General features: G+C 71.7%; 1 protein-coding gene across 1 annotated transcript; it reads right to left on the bottom strand.

The window, feature by feature from the left end:
* Positions 1–312: 312 nt before the first annotated feature.
* On the bottom strand, positions 313–14,636 carry FBXO41 (F-box protein 41). Its single transcript, XM_029046804.1, has 12 exons — positions 13,863–14,636; positions 12,761–12,971; positions 11,349–11,425; positions 9,998–10,350; positions 5,818–6,059; positions 4,637–4,752; positions 3,785–3,937; positions 3,450–3,545; positions 2,225–2,343; positions 1,146–1,304; positions 860–975; positions 313–464 (listed from the first exon to the last, which is right to left on the bottom strand). Exons 1-12 carry the CDS (start codon positions 14,615–14,617, stop codon positions 402–404), a joined length of 2,460 nt encoding a protein of 819 aa, XP_028902637.1. The 5' UTR covers positions 14,618–14,636; the 3' UTR covers positions 313–401.
* Positions 14,637–16,567: the final 1,931 nt, after the last annotated feature.

The raw sequence follows: 16,567 nt of genomic DNA, 5'->3' as shown, positions 1-16,567 counted from the left end.
GGGCCCCTCGGTGCCGAGGGGCGGGCCGGGAGGCCCCGGGATGCCGGTGGCCGGGCCGGGCGGGGGGGCGGCCGAGGGGTACGGGGTACGGGTTCCGGTCCGTCGGCCCAAACCCGGGTCCGCGGCGGGATTCCGGCCTCTGGGCCCGGCTCGGCCACCCCGGGGGGAGAGGGGGGCGGTCCGGAATGCCGCCTTGGGGCGGGGGGAGCCCCCCGGAGCCGGATCCGCATCCCTGGGAGAGGGGCGGCCTCGGCCCGCCCTCCCGTCCCCCGGGACTCTCCTCTCCGTCGCGGGGGGCGGGGAATCCGGAGGCCCCCCGGGGTCCAAGCCGAACCCCCGCCGTTGGGGGCGATCGGGGGTGGGCCGGAGGGTCCGGCGGGCCCCCCCCGCGAAAAGGAAGTTTAACGGCCCCCTTCGACCTTGACGTGTAAGATCTTGGAGAAGCCGGGCCTCCGCCTCAGCGCCTACGGGAGAGGAGGGAGGGAGACCCGGTGAGGCCCTCCACCCCCCCCCCCCCGACCCGGGGGCCGGGAGAGGGAGGAAGGGGGTCAGGGTGGGCCATCTCCCCCCCGGGGGGGATTTTGGGACGGGGGCCCGTCGTCGTGGGCGGGGAATGGCCGTACCGTACTCTCCCCGGCGCTCGGTCCAGCGTTCCGCACCCGGTAGGCGCTCCCTAAATACGCTGCGACTCCCGTGACCCTCCCCCGAGCGCCCGGTCCGGCGCTCTGCACGCGGTAAGCGCCCGGTAACTACGAACGAACGGGAAGCCCCGAAGCTCGGCCCTCTGCCAGCGGCCACCCGGAGACAGTCGGCTGCCCCCCGGGGGGGGGGGGGGGCGATCCTTCCGGGCCCCCCTCACCTGAAGCTTGGTCACCATCTCCTCGAACAGTTTCCTGGCTTCGGCGCCGCCCGGGTCTTTGAAGTAATCCCCGATCCCCACCTGGACCACGATGGAGCGCAGGTTCCGGCAGACGCCTGGCGAGGAGAGGGGAGGGGGACGGCGTGGGCTCCTTCGGGCCCTCGCGGCGGGGGGGGGGGAGACCCCGAGCCCCGAGCCGGAGGCCCTCCGCCGGGATCCGGGCGCCGCCGCCTCCGGGAGGCCCCCCGGCCCGCCCCCGTCCCTCCGCGGTCGCCCCGGCTCTCACTGTTGAAGTGCAGCAGGGCCTTGGGGGTGACGGGGGTGGCGGTGAGCACCAGCATCTCCAGCCCGCGGAGGCCCTCGCGGCAGACCTCGGCCGCTACCTCCTGGTTCATCTCGCCCACGTGGTCCAGCTCCAGGACCTGCAGCCGCATGCAGTTGCGGGCTGGGGCGGGGGGGGGGGGACGGGACGGGACGGGACGGGACGGACGGACACGGGGAGGCCGTCAGTCCCACCCCCGCGCCCCCCGACGCCCGGGAAGGCGTCGAGAGGGGCCGCGGCGGGGCCCGGCACGGCGCCGGGCGTCGGAGCGGACCCGGGCAGACGGGGCCGGACACGGTCCCCGGTCCCGCTCCGGGTCTCGGTCCCCGCGGCACGGACGGGGGTCGCCGAGGCCCCGGGGCCGCGCGGCCGACGGGCGGCGGAGCCGGGATCGGGACCCACGACCTTGCGGCTCCCGGGCCCGGGCGCTCCTCCGGCCGGCCCGGGACCCCGAACCCCCAGTTCCCCCGCCCGGTTTCCGGCCTCACCCCGTTTCCGCCGTCGGCGGTACGCGTCGCGCGCTTTTAATGACAGCTGCGGCGTTTCTCGAGCGTTCACTGTGGGCCGGGCACCGTTCTAAACGCCGGGGCGGGGGCCAGGTCGTCGGGGTCGGGCAGGGTCCCGGGCCCACGCGGGGTTCGTCGCGCGGGGCCTGACGGCGGAGCCGTCTGCCGCCCGATTCTCACCCCGCCCCGTGCCGGGTGATCGCAAACTCCTCGAGGGATCGTCCCTCCCGACCGCTCCCCCGGTGCGAGTCGCCCCGAGGCGTTGGGTAAATAGCTTCACCGCCCTTCCGTTCTTTCTGGTACGCGCCAAGCGCTCAGTGGGTGCCGGGCGCCGTACCGAACGCCGGGGCGGATCCGGGCAACTCGAGCTGGGGGGGGGAGCAACGTGCGGCTCCCGGTCTCGACGCCCGTCTCCCGGCCGAGGCCCGGGGAAGCCGAGCCCGGGATCGGGACGCGGGTCCCGGGGAGAAGCTCCCCGCCCGCCGGGGCCCCCGGTCCGGCCCCGGGGGCCGGGGGGGGGGCCGGGGGAGGACTCACCGAGGGACGCCAGGCCCTGGACCCCGCAGCCGGCGCCGCCGACCCCCAGGGCCCTCAGCAGTGGCCAGCAGCGACCGATCATCTGCAGGCAGCGGTTGCTGAAGCGGGTGGGCTGCTGGCTAGAGGCAGGGGAGGGGTCGGGAGAGAGGAGGAGCCCGATAAAGGATGGCGCCGCGCCCGCGGACCCCTCTCCCCGTCGTCGGCGCGGCGCTCCGGGGACGGGGCGGCCGGCGGTGGGCCGGGACTGGCCGGCGGCCATCGCGGCGGCGGTTAAGCGCCTGCTGCGCGCCGGGAACCGTACTAAGCGCTGATCGGGCTGGACCCCGTCCGCGCCCGTCCCTCGTAATAAACCACGACGACGCTAGCTGTTGGCCGGACACGGTCCCCGTCCCACGTGGGGCTCGCGGTCTCGGTCCCCGTTTTGGAGAGGAGGGAACCGAGGCCCGGAGAAGCGAAGCGACCCGCCCGAGGTCACCCAGCGGCCGAGCGGCGGAGCCGGGATGATAACGTCGGTATCTGTTACGCGCCCGCCGCGCGCGGGGCACCGTTCTAAGCGCTGGGGTAGATACGGGCCGATCGGGCCGTCCCCCGTGAGGCTCGCGGTTAATCCCCGTTTTCCGGACGAGGGAACCGGGGCCCGGAGAAGCGACGCGACCCGCCCGCGGTCACACGGCCCCGTGACCCCCGACTCCGAAGCCCCGGGCCCTTTCCACCGAGCCCCGCGGCTTCCCGACGGGGGATGGGATGAGGACCCGGGTCCTCCCGACTCCCGGGCTCTACCCGCCGGGCCGCGCCGCTCCTCGGTTATCTGCGGTTTCTACGCCGTGTAGAGGTAATTCAATGACGACGTCGGTATCTGTCAAGCGCTTACTACGGGCGGGGCGCCGTTCCGAGCGCTGGGGTGGACCCAGGGGAGTCGGGTCGTCCCACGTGGCGCTCGCGGTCTCAATCCCCGTTTTACAGATGAGGGGACCGAGGCCCAGAGAAGTGAAGCGACCTGCCCGCGGTCACACAGCTGACAAGGGGCAGGGCTGGCACTCGAACTCGTGACCTCTAATTTGTATACTACAGAGAGGATTTCGCAAGACGGGCGTAACCTAAAGACGCGTACACGCCGTCGGGATCGGGGCCTAGAGCGAGGCCCTCGATTCGCCCCGCGGAGGCGCCCCCCCCCCCCCCCCCGGCCGCCCTCGACCCCGGGCCCGCCTCCCCCGGGCGGGCTTACCACGGGTGCAGGGGGGCGACCTGGAGGGAGATGATGTCCCTGCAGCCGGCGCCCAGGGCCCAGATGACTTCGTGGCCGACCGGGTCGGTGGCGCTCCTGGCGGGGAGAGGAGGGCCGTGAGGCCGCCGCCCGCCCCCGGCCCCCGGGGCCGGCCCTCCCCACCCGAACCCGGGCCGGGGCCCGGCGCCCGGCCCCCTCCGCCCCGGGGCGGGTCCCGCTGGGTCAGGTGGGACCCGGTCCCCCGTCCCCCCTCCCCGGGGCTCCCGGTCTCCGGGCGGGGGGCCGTCGGTTGCAGCGGGGGGGACGGGGGCGGGACCCCCGGCGTCCGGACGCACCGGTAGGTGACGGCCTGGAGGGCGCGGCAGTAGCAGCTGGCCAGCCAGAGGGAGCGGTCGGTGAGGACGTTGGGGCAGTGGGAGATGTGTAGGATCAGCAGGTTCCGCCCGGTGGCCTTCAGCAGGGATTCCAGCCCGGCTTCCAAGCAGCCCCTGACGGCGGGACCCGGGAGGCCGGGGCCCCGGTCGGCGCCGGCTCCGGCCTCCCGGCCTCCCGCCCCGCCCCGCCCCGCCCCGCTCGCGCCGTCCGTCGGCTCCGTCGGGCGGCCCCTCCGCGCTCTCTGCCCAGCGCCCGGGGGAATCCGCTAGGTCGCGGGCCGGGGCCGGGTCCCCCGAGGGTGTCCCGAGTCGGCGCTGGGTAGATACCGCCGAAGCCCACGTTCTCCCCTCACGGCCCGGCCCCGGTCGCGCCCCTCCCCCCCCCCCCCCAACCTTCGTCCGCGCCGCCTCGCCCTTTCACTCGTTCGCGCCCCCCGAGCGCTCACCGCGCGCGGAGCGCCGCACCGGGCGCTCGGGAGAGTCGGGCCCGCCGGGAGACCGACGCGTTCCCCGCCGACAAGGAGCCGACTCCGTCTACCTCGGGCGCGGCCCGCGCGGACGACGGTAGCGGCCGTGGCGACGGGGCCCGTGGAGCGCTCGCTCCGCGCCCGGCCCCGTTCTAAGCGCTGGGGTGGATCCGGGTCGGTCGGGTGGGACCCGGCCCCCTCCCCCCGCCCCGGGGCTCCCGGTCTTGGTCCCCGTTTTCCGGCCGCCGGGCTCAGCCGGGCTCCCCGACCGGGTTGGGGCCCTCCGTCCCTCCCGGCCTCGGCACGGGACTCCGCACGGGGCGGCGCGCGCTCCTCTCCCTCCTACCTGGTGCTCTTCAGGTAGTCCTCCTTGCTCTCCTTCCTGCCCCGTTGCCGCGGCTTTAGGTTCTGGAGGGTCAGCGAGTGGGTCTGTGTGCACCATTGCGCGAGCATCGACAGGAACTGGGAGAGCGGATGCGAGCGCGGGCACAAGACAGTAATCATCGTGACGGCGGCGGAGAAGCGCCCGCCACGAGCCGAGCGCCGTCCCGCGCGCCGGGGGTGGATCCGGACGAATCGGCTCGTCCCCCGCGGGGCTCCCGGGCCCGATCCCCACTTTGCGGATGAGGCCCCGAGGGGTGAGGTGACTTGCCCGAGGTCACGCGGCGGACGGTCCGGGATTAGAACCCAGGTCCTCCGACTCCCCGGCCCGGGCTCTTGCCACTAGGCCACGCTGCTGTCTTCCCCTCACCCGCCGGCTGCCCCTCCGAGACGGGGACTCCGTCTCCTCCTCCCTCTGTCCCGCCCTGAGCCGCCGCTTCAGAGAGGTACGGAGACAGAGAGGGTGTCTGTGTGTCTGGGTCCTGCCTCTCCCATCCGACGGGCAGCTCGCGGAGGGCGGACGACGCCGTGTCTTCTCCTCCTCCTTCCCTCCGTCCCCCACCCCGGCGTGTGTGTGCGCGAGAGAGTGTCCGGGGGGGGGGGGGGGGGCGTTTGTGGGTCTGGGGGTCCGTGTCCTGCATCCCCCGTCGACCCGGGGGGGCAGGGACCGATTCTCCGCCTCCTCCCTCGCTTCGTCCCTCTCCCGCGGCCCGGTGTTTGTGTGTGCGAGAGAGTGTGTGTCCGTGTGAATCTGGGTGTCTGTGTCCTGCCTCTCCCATCGAACGGGCAGCCCGCCGAGGGCAGAGGCCACGTCTTCTCCTCTTCCCTCGCTCCGTCCCTCCCCCCGGGGCCAAGTATCTATGTGGTGCGTGAGAGAGCGCGTCCGCGCGTGTTGGTGTCCGTGCGTGTCTTTGGGTATGTGCCGTCCCGCCCCCCCCCCCCGCCCTCCGCCGCCGAACCGGAGGGCGAGGGCCGCGTCACCCCCTCCCTCCCGCCCTCCCCCAGCGCCCACCCCGGGGCCCAGTGCCGTCCAATCCCGCAGGCAGGCGGCCGGCCGCCCGGGGCCGACGGACGGGGAGGGGATTTTGGCGGAGGACCCCGTCTCCGGCCCCGGGGAGGAGGAAGGGGAGGGGGGAGAGGCGGCACCTTGGAGGAGACGCGGGCGTTCTCCAGCAGGACGCGGGTCCAGACGGCCGGGTGCCGGGCGACGAACTTCCAGTCCTTGCACACCTGGGCGGCCCGCAGCAGCGTCCGCGTGTCGAGGTAGGTGAAGATGCAGAACAAGGCCGCCCGCATCTTGAGGATCTCGGGGCTGATGACCTCGTTGGACGGCGCCGGGCCGCCCCACTCCGGCCGCGGGCCCCTGGAGCCGCCCCCGTCCGAGCGGGCTGCGGGACGGGCACGGTCAGTCGGGGGGAGGGGGGGACCGGCGGGGGGCGGGGGAGGGCCGGGGAGGGAGGGCGAGGCGGCCTCCGGGGGGACGGGAGGAGGAGACGGCGATCCACCCTTGGGGACTAGGCCGCGAGCTCGTCGGGGGCAGAGGACGCGTCCGTCGGCGTATCGTACTCTCCCGAGCGCTCGGCACAGTGCTCTGCGCACGGTAAGCGCTCGGTCGAGACGGCCGAATGAATGAGTGAATGAACGGTGACGACAGCGATTGAGGTGAGGCGCTTACCAGGCGCCGGGCACCGTATTAAGCGCTGGGGTGGATACAAGCAAATGGGGTTGGGCGCAGTCCCCGTCCCACGTGGGGCTCAATGCCCATTGACGGACGGGGAGACCGAAGCCCGGAGGAGTTAAGCGGCCCGCCCACGGACGCACGGCAGACGGACGGCGGAGCCAGGCCCGAGTGACCGACTCGGACATCCACGCGGACGTTCCCGACGGCCCTTCCGTTGCCCGCCTCCTATCGCTCCTCAACTCCACCGATCCGCCCCACCTCGCCCGCTCTCCAACTGGGACACGCACCCGAGCTCATCATCTCTAACCCCGGCACAGTCTCCACCCTCCCCAACTCGGAAATCCCTCCATCCGACCGCAACCTCCTCCCTCGTCTCCTCTCCCGCCCTCGAATCCGCACTCTTCCCTCGCGGAGCCCTCCGGTCCCCGGACCCCATCGGTTCCCGTGCCCCGCTCCGCCTCCGTTCCCACGTTCCCTTCCCTCGGCGACCCGGGCGACGCTCTCGACGCCACCCTCTCCCCCGAACTCGACTCGCTCGCTCCCCCGTCCCTCGGGCGGCCTCGTGCCGCGCCCCCACGGCCCCGGATCGCCTCCGCGGTCCGCCGCCCCCGTCCCTAGGCACGGGTCGCCGAGCGCGGCCGGCGGAAATCTACACATCAGGCTGATCTCGCCCGCTTCGGCTTTATCTTCGCCTGCTTTAACTCTGCCCTCTCCTCTGCCAGGCAGAGTTATTTCTCCATCCTTATTACGGACACCCAGGCCCGTCGCCCTCCTGTTGCTTAATTCCCTCCTCAGGCCCCTAGTGACCGGACCGTCTGCTCTCTGGAGCAGATTGACACTGGCAGGTGTGATCTCCCTAAGGTCTCCCCTGCCCCTCCCCAGTCCCTCCCCCTTCCAGCCCCTTCTTCAACTCTCCCATCCTTTCCAGCAGAACCTCTAGAGGAGGTCGCCCGCCTCCCCTCATAACCCACCCCCTCCACCTGCCCATCCCACCCCATTCCTTCACACCTTACCGAAACACTCGCCCCCTCCCTTCTTTCCGCCCCGACTACGATCTTCACCCGTCCGCTCTCGGGTGGCTTCTTCCCCACTGCTTTCGAACACGCCCACGTCTCCCCCATCCTAAAGATACCCTCCCTTGACCCCACGGCTCCCTCCGGTTATCGCCCCGTCCCCCGCCCACCGTTCCTGTCCAGACGCTTCGAGTGAGTCGCCCGTACCCGCTGTCTCAAATGCTCTCCCTGACCCCCGCCAATAAGGCTTCCGTCCCCTTCGCTCCACAGAAACCGCCCCCTCAGAGGTCACCGACGACCTCCTCCTCGCCAGATCCGACGGCCTCTACTCCGCCCTCATCCTCCTCGACCCCTCGGCTGCTTTCGACACCGTTGGCCGCCCCCTTCTCCTGGAAACGTGATCCAACCTGGGCTTCGCTGACGCTGGCTTCTCCCGCTTCCCCTCATCTCTCTGGCCGTCCATTCTCGATCTCCTTCGCGGGCTCCCCCTCTACCTCCCCCTCCCGTGGGGGGTCCCTCGAGCTTCAGTTCTCGGTCCCCTTCTATTCTCCGTCTCCGCCCACTCCCTTGGAGGACTCGTCGGCTCCCTGTGCGGATGATTCCCAAACCTCCCTCCCCAGCCCTGATCTCCCTCCCTCTCCGCCGTCTCGCGTCTCCTCCGGCCTTCGAGACATCTGCACTCGAACGTTCTCCCGTCACCTCAAACCTAACACGTCCAGAACGGAGCTCCTCCTCATCCCACGCGAACCCCGTCCTCCCCCTGACTCTCCCGTCGCCGCGGACGGCGCCGCCGTCCTTCCTGTCCCACGAGCCCGTAACCTGGGTGTTATCCTCGACTCCTCTCATTCAACCGACGTGGTCGATCCATCACTAAATCCCGTCGGTTCCACCTTCACGGCGTCACTAAGATCTACCCTCTCCCGTCCACCCCAACTGACACCACGTTGATCCAATCGCTGATCCTCTCCCGCTTAGATGACGGTATCCGCCGCCTCGCCGACCTCCCGGCCTCCCGTCCCTCCCCACTCCAGTCCGTGCTCCACTCTGCCGCCCGGATCATTCTGCTTCGAGAACGTTCCGTCCGTGTTTCAAGAACCTCCAGGGGTTGCCCGTCCGCCTCCGTATCGCACAAAAACTCCTCACCCGTGGCTTCGGAGCCCTCCATCACCTTGCCCCTCCCTACCTCACCCTTCTGCTCTCCTACTCTAATTTGGCCCCCACACTCTGCTCTTCCAATGCCAACCTTCTCACCGCCCCTCCGTCTCGTCCGTCTCCCCGCCGACCCCTCGCCCACGTCCCGCCTCTGGCCTGGCACGCCCTCCCTCCTCCCATCTGACAGTGACTCTCCCCGCCTTCGCAGCCTACCGAAGGCCCACCTCCTCCGAGAAGTCTTCCCTGACGAAGCCCCCCTTCCCTCTTCTCCCGCTCCCTCCCGCGTCACGCCGGCTTGCTCCCTTTCTTCATCCACCCCCCTCAGCCCCACAGAGAGCTGTCATTTATTGATGTAGAGTCATGTCCGCCTCCCGCTCTAGACTGCACGCTTGTTTTGGAAAGGGAGGGTGTCTGTCCTGTCGTTCTCTCCCAAGCGCTTAGGGCAGCGCTCTGCACAGAGCAAGCGCATTCAGTAAATACGATCGACTGACCGACTGAACTCCTTCCGAGCCCCGAGCTCGCCCCGAGCTCACTGGCCGGCCCCATCTCGGAGCCTCGTGGATCCCTTTGCTTCCCCCTTCCCCGCGGTCACTGTCGTGGGCCGGGGGAGGTGGACGAGGCGGCCCAGGGGACCGGCTAATGAACGGCCCGGAGGTACGAGCCCCGGAAGAGCGGGAGTCCGGGGGGGAGATCGCCGCGGGCGGGGAATGTGTCCGTTGGCCGTTCTCTTGTCCCCTCCCAGGCGCTTAGTACGGCGCCTTGCACCCGGCGAGCGCTCGGTAAATCCGACCGAATGAACGAACGGATGAATGAGATGACGCCGCGCGGCCCACCGCAGTTCCTCGGGGGCTCGGTTGGCCGGAGGAGGGTCCCCGAAGAGGGAGAGACACGCACCCACACACAAACCCACCCCTCCCGCCCCAGCCCAGAGGTAAATCACCGAAGGGCTTAGCAAAATCCCGGCAGGGCTCCCGGAGAAATCGTGCTCCTCACGCCCGGACCCCAACTCTCACCTCGGGACGGGGCTCCCACGGGACGGAAACGGCTAACGAGACCTTGGCCCCCCAGGTCGGTGAGGGGGCAGAGGGGTCAGGTGGACCCTGGGAGAGAGGTGGAGCGGGTGGAGGGGGAAGGCAGGCCGTACAAGGCCGACAGGTCAAACAGACCCCCTTTGGGTTCCCTCCGACCTGCGCTCCCCGGTCCGGTCGGGGACGCGGCGGGGGCGGAGGTGTCCGGCCGGGACGGCGGCCGGGGGGACGGCCTGGGGATCGGACGCCCCTCTGGAGCGGAGGGGCCGTCGGCCCCCTGTTCTGGGGGCTCTAACCCGCTGCCCCCTCCCCCCCCCCCGCCCCCCCCGCCAGGACCGGGCAGCCTCCGGGTCACCGGGGCCGGCGGGGGGACGGATCCGCCGAGCCGGGAGCCCCGGTCGCCCTCCGCCCCCTGCCCAGACCTCTCCCCGGCCCCCGGGCGGGGGTCTCACCCGACAGCCGGCAGCCGCCGAAGTCCCGGACCGGGCCGGGGGCCCGGGCCTCGGCCGGGACGTCCTGCTCCCAGCCCTCGGCCTCCGACTCGGTGGTGCGGGATCCCACGTCGGACACGTCCCCCTCCTCGCCCTCGGTGCTGTGGCGGTAAGGCCGCCGGTGCCAGTTCTGGATGGCCTGGCGCCTCAGGCCCGAACTGTGGGGGGCCGGGGGCCGCTCGAAGCCCCCCTCCGCCCGGCCCGGCCCCCCGGGGTAGGGGGTCCCGCCGGCCTCCTCCGAGGGGAACGGCTCCGCGCCGTCGCTGTCGTAGCCGCCGGAGCTCTGAGAGGCCGTCTTGAGCCGACTGGATGCCCTGAAGGTGGGGGGCGAAGAGGGGGGGGACACGAGGCTGGCCGGCTGGGGGCTCGAGGGGGAAGGAGGAGGGGACGGGCCGGGGGGACCCCCCTCCCGTCGCCCAGCGCTCCGGAGGGGCCGCTCCCAAGCGCTTCCTCTGTGCGGAGCGCTGTACCGACCGCTTGGGAGAGCGCCGTACAACCGGAGACGGGCGTTCCCCGCCCACGGCCTCGCTTACGGTCTAGAGGATTAGGGTGCTCGTTAGGCGCCAGGCGCCGCGGCCTCGTCTTACGCCGTCGAGCCGTTCCCGACACGTCTCTCCCCGGACGCCCCACCGTCCTTCCGCGGTGGTTCCGGGAGCGGATCCGTCAGGTTGGACCAGGGCCCCGCCCCGCGCGGGGCTCACGTTCTCCCCCCCCGATTTACAGATGAGGGAACTGAGGCCCCGAGAGGCGAAGCGACTTGCCCGAGGTCACACAGCAGACGGGAGGCTGAGCCGGCGTCACTGTCCCCCGGGCCCGTGCTCTACCCACCGGGCCGCGCCGCTACTCTAGTAGACTGTAAGCTCGCGGGGGGCGGGGAACGTTTTTACCGTCCTAGCGTCCTCTCCCAAGCGCTCCGGCCAGCGCTCTGCGCAACGGTGAGCGCTCGGTGAACGCGCCTGACCGAATGAACGAGCGAGAGGATGGAGGGAGGCGGGAGGGGGGTCTGACGGGGAACCGGAGGCCGAGAGGGACGGATGAGAGGGGGGCGGACGGGGCCCCGCCTGGGAGTTTCTCCAGCCTCGCTCTCGGACCCGGTCGGAGACCCCGGGGGGAGCGAGGCCGGGGGTCCGGCCAGACGGCTGAGGCGGGCCGGGGGGGGGGGGGGCGGGGCGGGGGGGGGGACCGGTGGCTTCGCCCCCACGAGCGGGGGGTCGGGGGCTCCCGTCACCCCCGTGGAGGATGGCGCCGAGGAGCGGGGAGGCCCCGGGGCGGAGAGTGTCGGGGGCGCGGGCCGGGGGCGGGCGGAGCTTACCCCGTGCTGGAGGAGGATCGGTGGACGGACACGGCGTAGGTGTTGTGAGCGACGGCTGGGCCCGCGTGCCGATCTCGCTGTCCGAGGGGCAGAGGCGAGGAAGGGGAGGGGGGACAGAGGCCCGTGAGCTCTCCCGCCCCCTCCCCGCCGCAGCCTCTCCCCAGGCGGGACCCCCGCCTTCCGATTCTAGCCCCACCCCCCGGGAGGCCACGTTTCCCCCCACCCGGACCGTGAGCGCGTGGCGGGCAGGGAGCGTGGCCGCTGAATCCGCCGCGCCACACGCTCCCGCGCGTTTAGTCCGGCGCCCCGCACGGAGCGAGCCCCGGGTAGGTGCTGTCGACTGAGCGCCGACGGACCGAAACGGGGGGCCCCAGAGGGGGCCGGGCGGAGAGGCGGGGCCGGGCCTGCCGGGGTCAGGAGGAGAGGCGGGGACCCCGACCCTCGGCGTCCCGGGACGCCCCCCCGACCCGCCACCCGAGCCCGGTCTCTAACCCGGGGTGGGGGGCGGTCTGGGCTAGCGTTGCTCAAGAACCTCCGGGGGTCGCCCATCCACCTCCGCATCCACGCGGGCTCTAAGGCGGTCCGCCATCTCGCCCCCTCCTACCTCGCCTCGCCGCTCTCCTACTCCAGTCCGGCCCGCACGCTTTGCTCCCCTGACGCCAACCTTCTCACCGGACCTCCGTCTCGCCGCCGACCCCTCGCCCGCGTCCTGCTCCCGGCCCGGAACCCCCTCCCCTCCTCACATCCGACGGACGACGACTCTCCCCCCCCCCGCCTCTTCGAAGCCCTATCGCGGGTCCGGGAGGCCTTCCCCGACTGAGCCCCCCTTTCCTCTTCTCCCCCTCCCTTCTGCGTCGCCCCGACTCGCTCCCTCGACTCACCCCCGCCCCCAGCCCCACGGCGGCGTGGCCTGGCGGACAGAGCCCGGGCCCGGGAGTCGGAAGGACCCGGGTTCTCATCCGGGCTCTGCCGCCTGCCTGCCGTGTGACCTCGGGCGAGCCGCTTCACTTCCCTGGGCCTCGTTCACCTCATCCGTAAAAGGGGAGGTGAGGAGAGGGCGCCCCGGGCGGGACAGGGACCGCGTCCCACCCGATGGACTCGTATCTACCCCAGCGCTGGGTACCGCGCCCGGCCCCCGCCAGGTGCTCAGTCACCATTAACGGCGCTCGTTGGCTCGGTCGCGTTGATTGAGCGCCGTGCCAAGCGCTCGGGAGAGCACCGTATAGCAACAGGCTGCACCCGACGTACCTATCTGTCGCGCATTGGTCTATATCCGCGGCCCGCCTCCCCAACGCGGGCCGGGGACGTTTCCGCCGATCGCCGTATCGTTCCCCCCCCCGGCGCTCGGGACGGAGGTCCGCGCCCAGTAAGGGCTCGCTAAAACCGCCGCGCGGGCCGGCGGGCCGACTGACCGTCCGGCCGGGGGCCTTGGCTCCGGGGAGGCTGGTCTTGCCCAGGCTACCGTTGGGCGTAGTCTCGCAGCTGCTGCTGATGATCTGTAGCTGCTTCTCGGCCCGGTCAGCCCGGTCCAGGAGTTCCTCGATGAACTGCTGCAGCCTCACCTTGGCCTGGGCCTCCCGCGCCGCCGTCTCCTTGAGGAACCGGTCGATCTGCACCACTTCCCTGAGCCGCCGGGACGGGGGAGAGGGCCGGGCTGGGGGCTGGGGCCGGCGCCCCCTCGCCCGCCCCCGCCCCTCACCGCCCGGGGCCCGTCCGGGGTCGGATAAGGGCCTCGGAGAAGCGGCGGGGCGGGTTCTGATCCCGCCCCTCGCCGGCCGGGTGACCTCGCCCCGGTCACTTTCCTTCTCCGGGCCTCGGCTCCCTCGTCCGGGAAACGGGGATCGGGACCGCGAGCCCCACGCGGGACGGGGACCGTGTCCGACCCGGTTACCTCCCGTCTACCCCGGCGCCCGGAGCGGCAGCGCGCGGTAAGCGCGTGACAGACTCCGGGATTAGCGTTGTCGTTACCATCGTCATCCCCCCGCGGTCGCCTCCTCCGGACCCCACCTCTCCTACCCCGACGCCTCCCCCGCCCCCTCTACTCCCGACCGCCGCCCGGGGCGTCCCCCGATGCCGTCCTAGGGCGGAGAGCCCCCGAACCGGCCCACGGCCGTCCGGGTTCGGAGGGACCGGGAGAGGTCATCTGGTCCGTCCCCCTGCCCCCGGGCGGGACGGTCCTTCCCCTCTGGGCCGTAAGCTCCCCCCTGGGCCGTAAGCTCGACCCCGCCCCTTCCGGACCGTAAGCGTCCGTCCCCCGTGTCCCGTCCCGTCCCCTCCCCCCCCAAGACCGTAAGCCCTCCGGGGGCGGGGAGCGCGTCCGGCTCCCCCTCCGGACCGTGAGCCCGTGGCCTGTCCGGCCGGGCTCTCCCGACGGCACTCGGGAAGCGGTCGATGACTCCGGCCGCCCGGCTCGGGCCGCCCCCGGGGCCTCCCGGACGCCCCCCCCCCCCCCCCCCCCCCCCGGGGAGAGAGGCCCGGGGGTCCCGAGGGGCCGGGCGGCGGCGGCGGACTCACTGCTGCTTCCTGCTCAGCTCCTGCTCCTTCTGCACCAGGTCCTGCTTGAGGGAGGCCAGCATCTCCACGCTGACGTCCACCTGGTGGGACAGCTCGGTGGCCCGGTCCTCCAGCTCCTCCTTCTCCCGGCTGAGCCGCAGGCTCTCCTGCTTGGCCTTCTCCAGCTCGGCGCTCTTCCGCTCCAGCTCCGCCTGCAGCCGGCCCACCTGGGCGGCGATCTTCTGCTCCACCTCCTCGGTCAGCTTCTCCAGCCGCCGGTCCACCTCCAGCTTCTCCAGGGCCCGGATCTTCAGCCGGGCCAGGCCCTCCTCGTAGGCCGCGTCCACCGAGGCGGCGGCCGAGGGCGGCGGGGAGGAGGACGGGGCGGGCGGGGCGGAGCCCACGGCCTTGCGGGCGAAGAGCTCGCCCAGGGGGATCTCGATCTCCCGCAGGGCGTAGCGGGCGGGCACCCCGGGGTCCCCCAGCTCCTCGCAGGCGGGCACCAGGTCCCCGGGGAAGCGCGGGGGCGGCTGCTCCTTCCCTCGGAAGGACGTGCTCTCGAAGACGTCCCGCCGGGCGGCGGGGGCCAGCAGGGCCGTGGGGTCCGGGCCCAGGGGGAACACGGCGGCGTTGCAGACGCTGTTGGTCTTGGACAGGATGTAGAGCGTCTCGTACGTGTGGTTGTACTCCAGGTGGGCCCGCAGGGAGGACAGGCTCCGGAAGCGTTTGTTCTCCCCGCAGCGGGGACAGCGGTAGGGGAGGTCCAAGGAGGCCATGGCCCCCCCCGGGCCCGGCCCGCCGCCCCCCCCGGCCCGCCCCCCCCCCCCCCGGCACCAGCCCCGGGCCGACCCGGCCCGTGGCGGCCCCGAGAGGGAGGCGGCCGGGGGCCGCCGGCGGCCGGGGTTCATGGCGGAGGCCCGGCGGAGGGAGGGACGAGGCTCACCGGCGGGCACGGGCCCCGCCCCGGCCCCCCGACCCTGGGGGGCGGCGGGGGCCGCCGAGGAGCATGGGCGGGCCCGGCTGCGGGGGTCCCTGCAAGAGAAGATGTACGTCCGTGACTCGGCCTCCCCGTTCGGAGGCTCCCGCCGCCGCCCCCCCCCCCCCACCGGTTCCGCCGCGCCGTCTCTCTCTCTCCTCCCGTCCCGGACCGCGCGCCCGTCGGCGGGCCGGGCCCGTCTCTCCCCGTGGCGCTTGCCCGGCGCTTAGCACGGGGTCCCGCCGCCACGCTGAGCGCTCGGCAGGTTCGGCCGAGCGAACGGGAAGACGACGGGGTCGGGGCGGCCGCTTCGGCCGCCGTCCCCTTCCTCCCCCTCCCCTCCCCTCCCCTCCCGAGAGCGTGGCCCAGCCGGCGGACGGGGCCCGGGCCCGGGTTCGCATCCCGCCGAGTGACCTCGGGCGAGGCGCTTCGCTTCTCTCAGCGGAGAGAGCCCGGGCTTGGGAGTCGGGGGTCATGGGTTCGAACCCCGGCTCCGCCACTTGGCAGCTGGGTGCCTGCGGGCGAGTCGCTTCACTTCTCTGGGCCTCAGTTGACCTCATCTGGAAAAAGGGGGATGAAGACTGGGAGCCTCAGGTGGGACCACCCGATGACCCTGTATCTGCCCCAGCGTTTAGACCGGCGCTCTGCGCACGGTAAGCGCCGAACGGATACCGACGTTACTATCGTTCTCCGGGCCCCCGTGACCTCATCTGTCCAACGGGGATGAAGGCTGGGAGAGCCACGCGGGACAGGGACTGGGTCCGACCCGACTGGCTCGGCTCTACCCCGGGCGCCTAGTACGGTGCCCGGCGCAGAGTGAGCGCTTGACGAAAACCGTTTTAAACAAAAACCCAACGGAACCGCGTGGCCCGGCAGAAAGAACAGAGCCCCGGGAGTCGAAAGACCCAGCATTCCTTCATTCGGTCGTATTTATTGAGCGCTCGCTGTGCGCGGAGCGGCGTGGCTTGGGACTCAGAGGTCATGGGTTCTAATCCCTGCCTCCGCCGCCTGTCAGCCGTGCGACCCTGGGCAGGTCACTCCACTTGTCTGGGCCTCAGCGACCTCATCCGTAAAACGGGGATGAAGACTGGGAGCCCTACGTGGGACCACCTGATCACCTTGGATCTACCAAAGCGCTTAGAACAGGGCTTGGCACAGAGCAAGCGCTTAACAAATACCGACATTATTATTATTATTATCATCACTAAGCGCTTGGAAAGGACGATTCGGCAACAGAAAGAGACAATCCCCACCCACCGACGGGCTCACGGTCTAGAAGGCGTGGCCTGGCAGTTCAAGCCTGCTGTGTGACCCGGGGCAAGTCGCTACACCTCTCTGTGCCTCAGTTACCTCACCTGGAAGATGGGGATGAAGGCTGGGAGCCCCATGTGAGATACAGACGGTGTCCAACCTGATTAGCCGGGGCTTAGACCGGGGCTTAGCACGGACGGTAATAATAATAATAACGACAATCAAGACCTGGGGTCTGATCCCACTTGCCTGCTGTCCTTCTCTGTGCCTCAGTTCCCCCACCCGCGAAATGGGGATTAAACACCTGTTCTCCTTGAACCTGGGAGCCCCGGGGAGGGGAGAGACTGTCCAACCTGATTGTCTTGTAGTCACCACAGTGCCTTTCGTTGGCCCGCTGTTGGCCGGGGATCGTCTCTCTCTGTCGCCAGCGCTTCGTACGGTGCTCTGCACGCAGTAAGCGCTCAATAAATACCACTGAATGAATGAACGAATGGTCAGA

Source organism: Ornithorhynchus anatinus, chromosome 18 (genome assembly GCF_004115215.2).
Source record: "Ornithorhynchus anatinus isolate Pmale09 chromosome 18, mOrnAna1.pri.v4, whole genome shotgun sequence".
Classification (NCBI taxonomy): domain Eukaryota; kingdom Metazoa; phylum Chordata; class Mammalia; order Monotremata; family Ornithorhynchidae; genus Ornithorhynchus; species Ornithorhynchus anatinus.
This window is presented reverse-complemented; position numbering and strand designations above follow the sequence as displayed.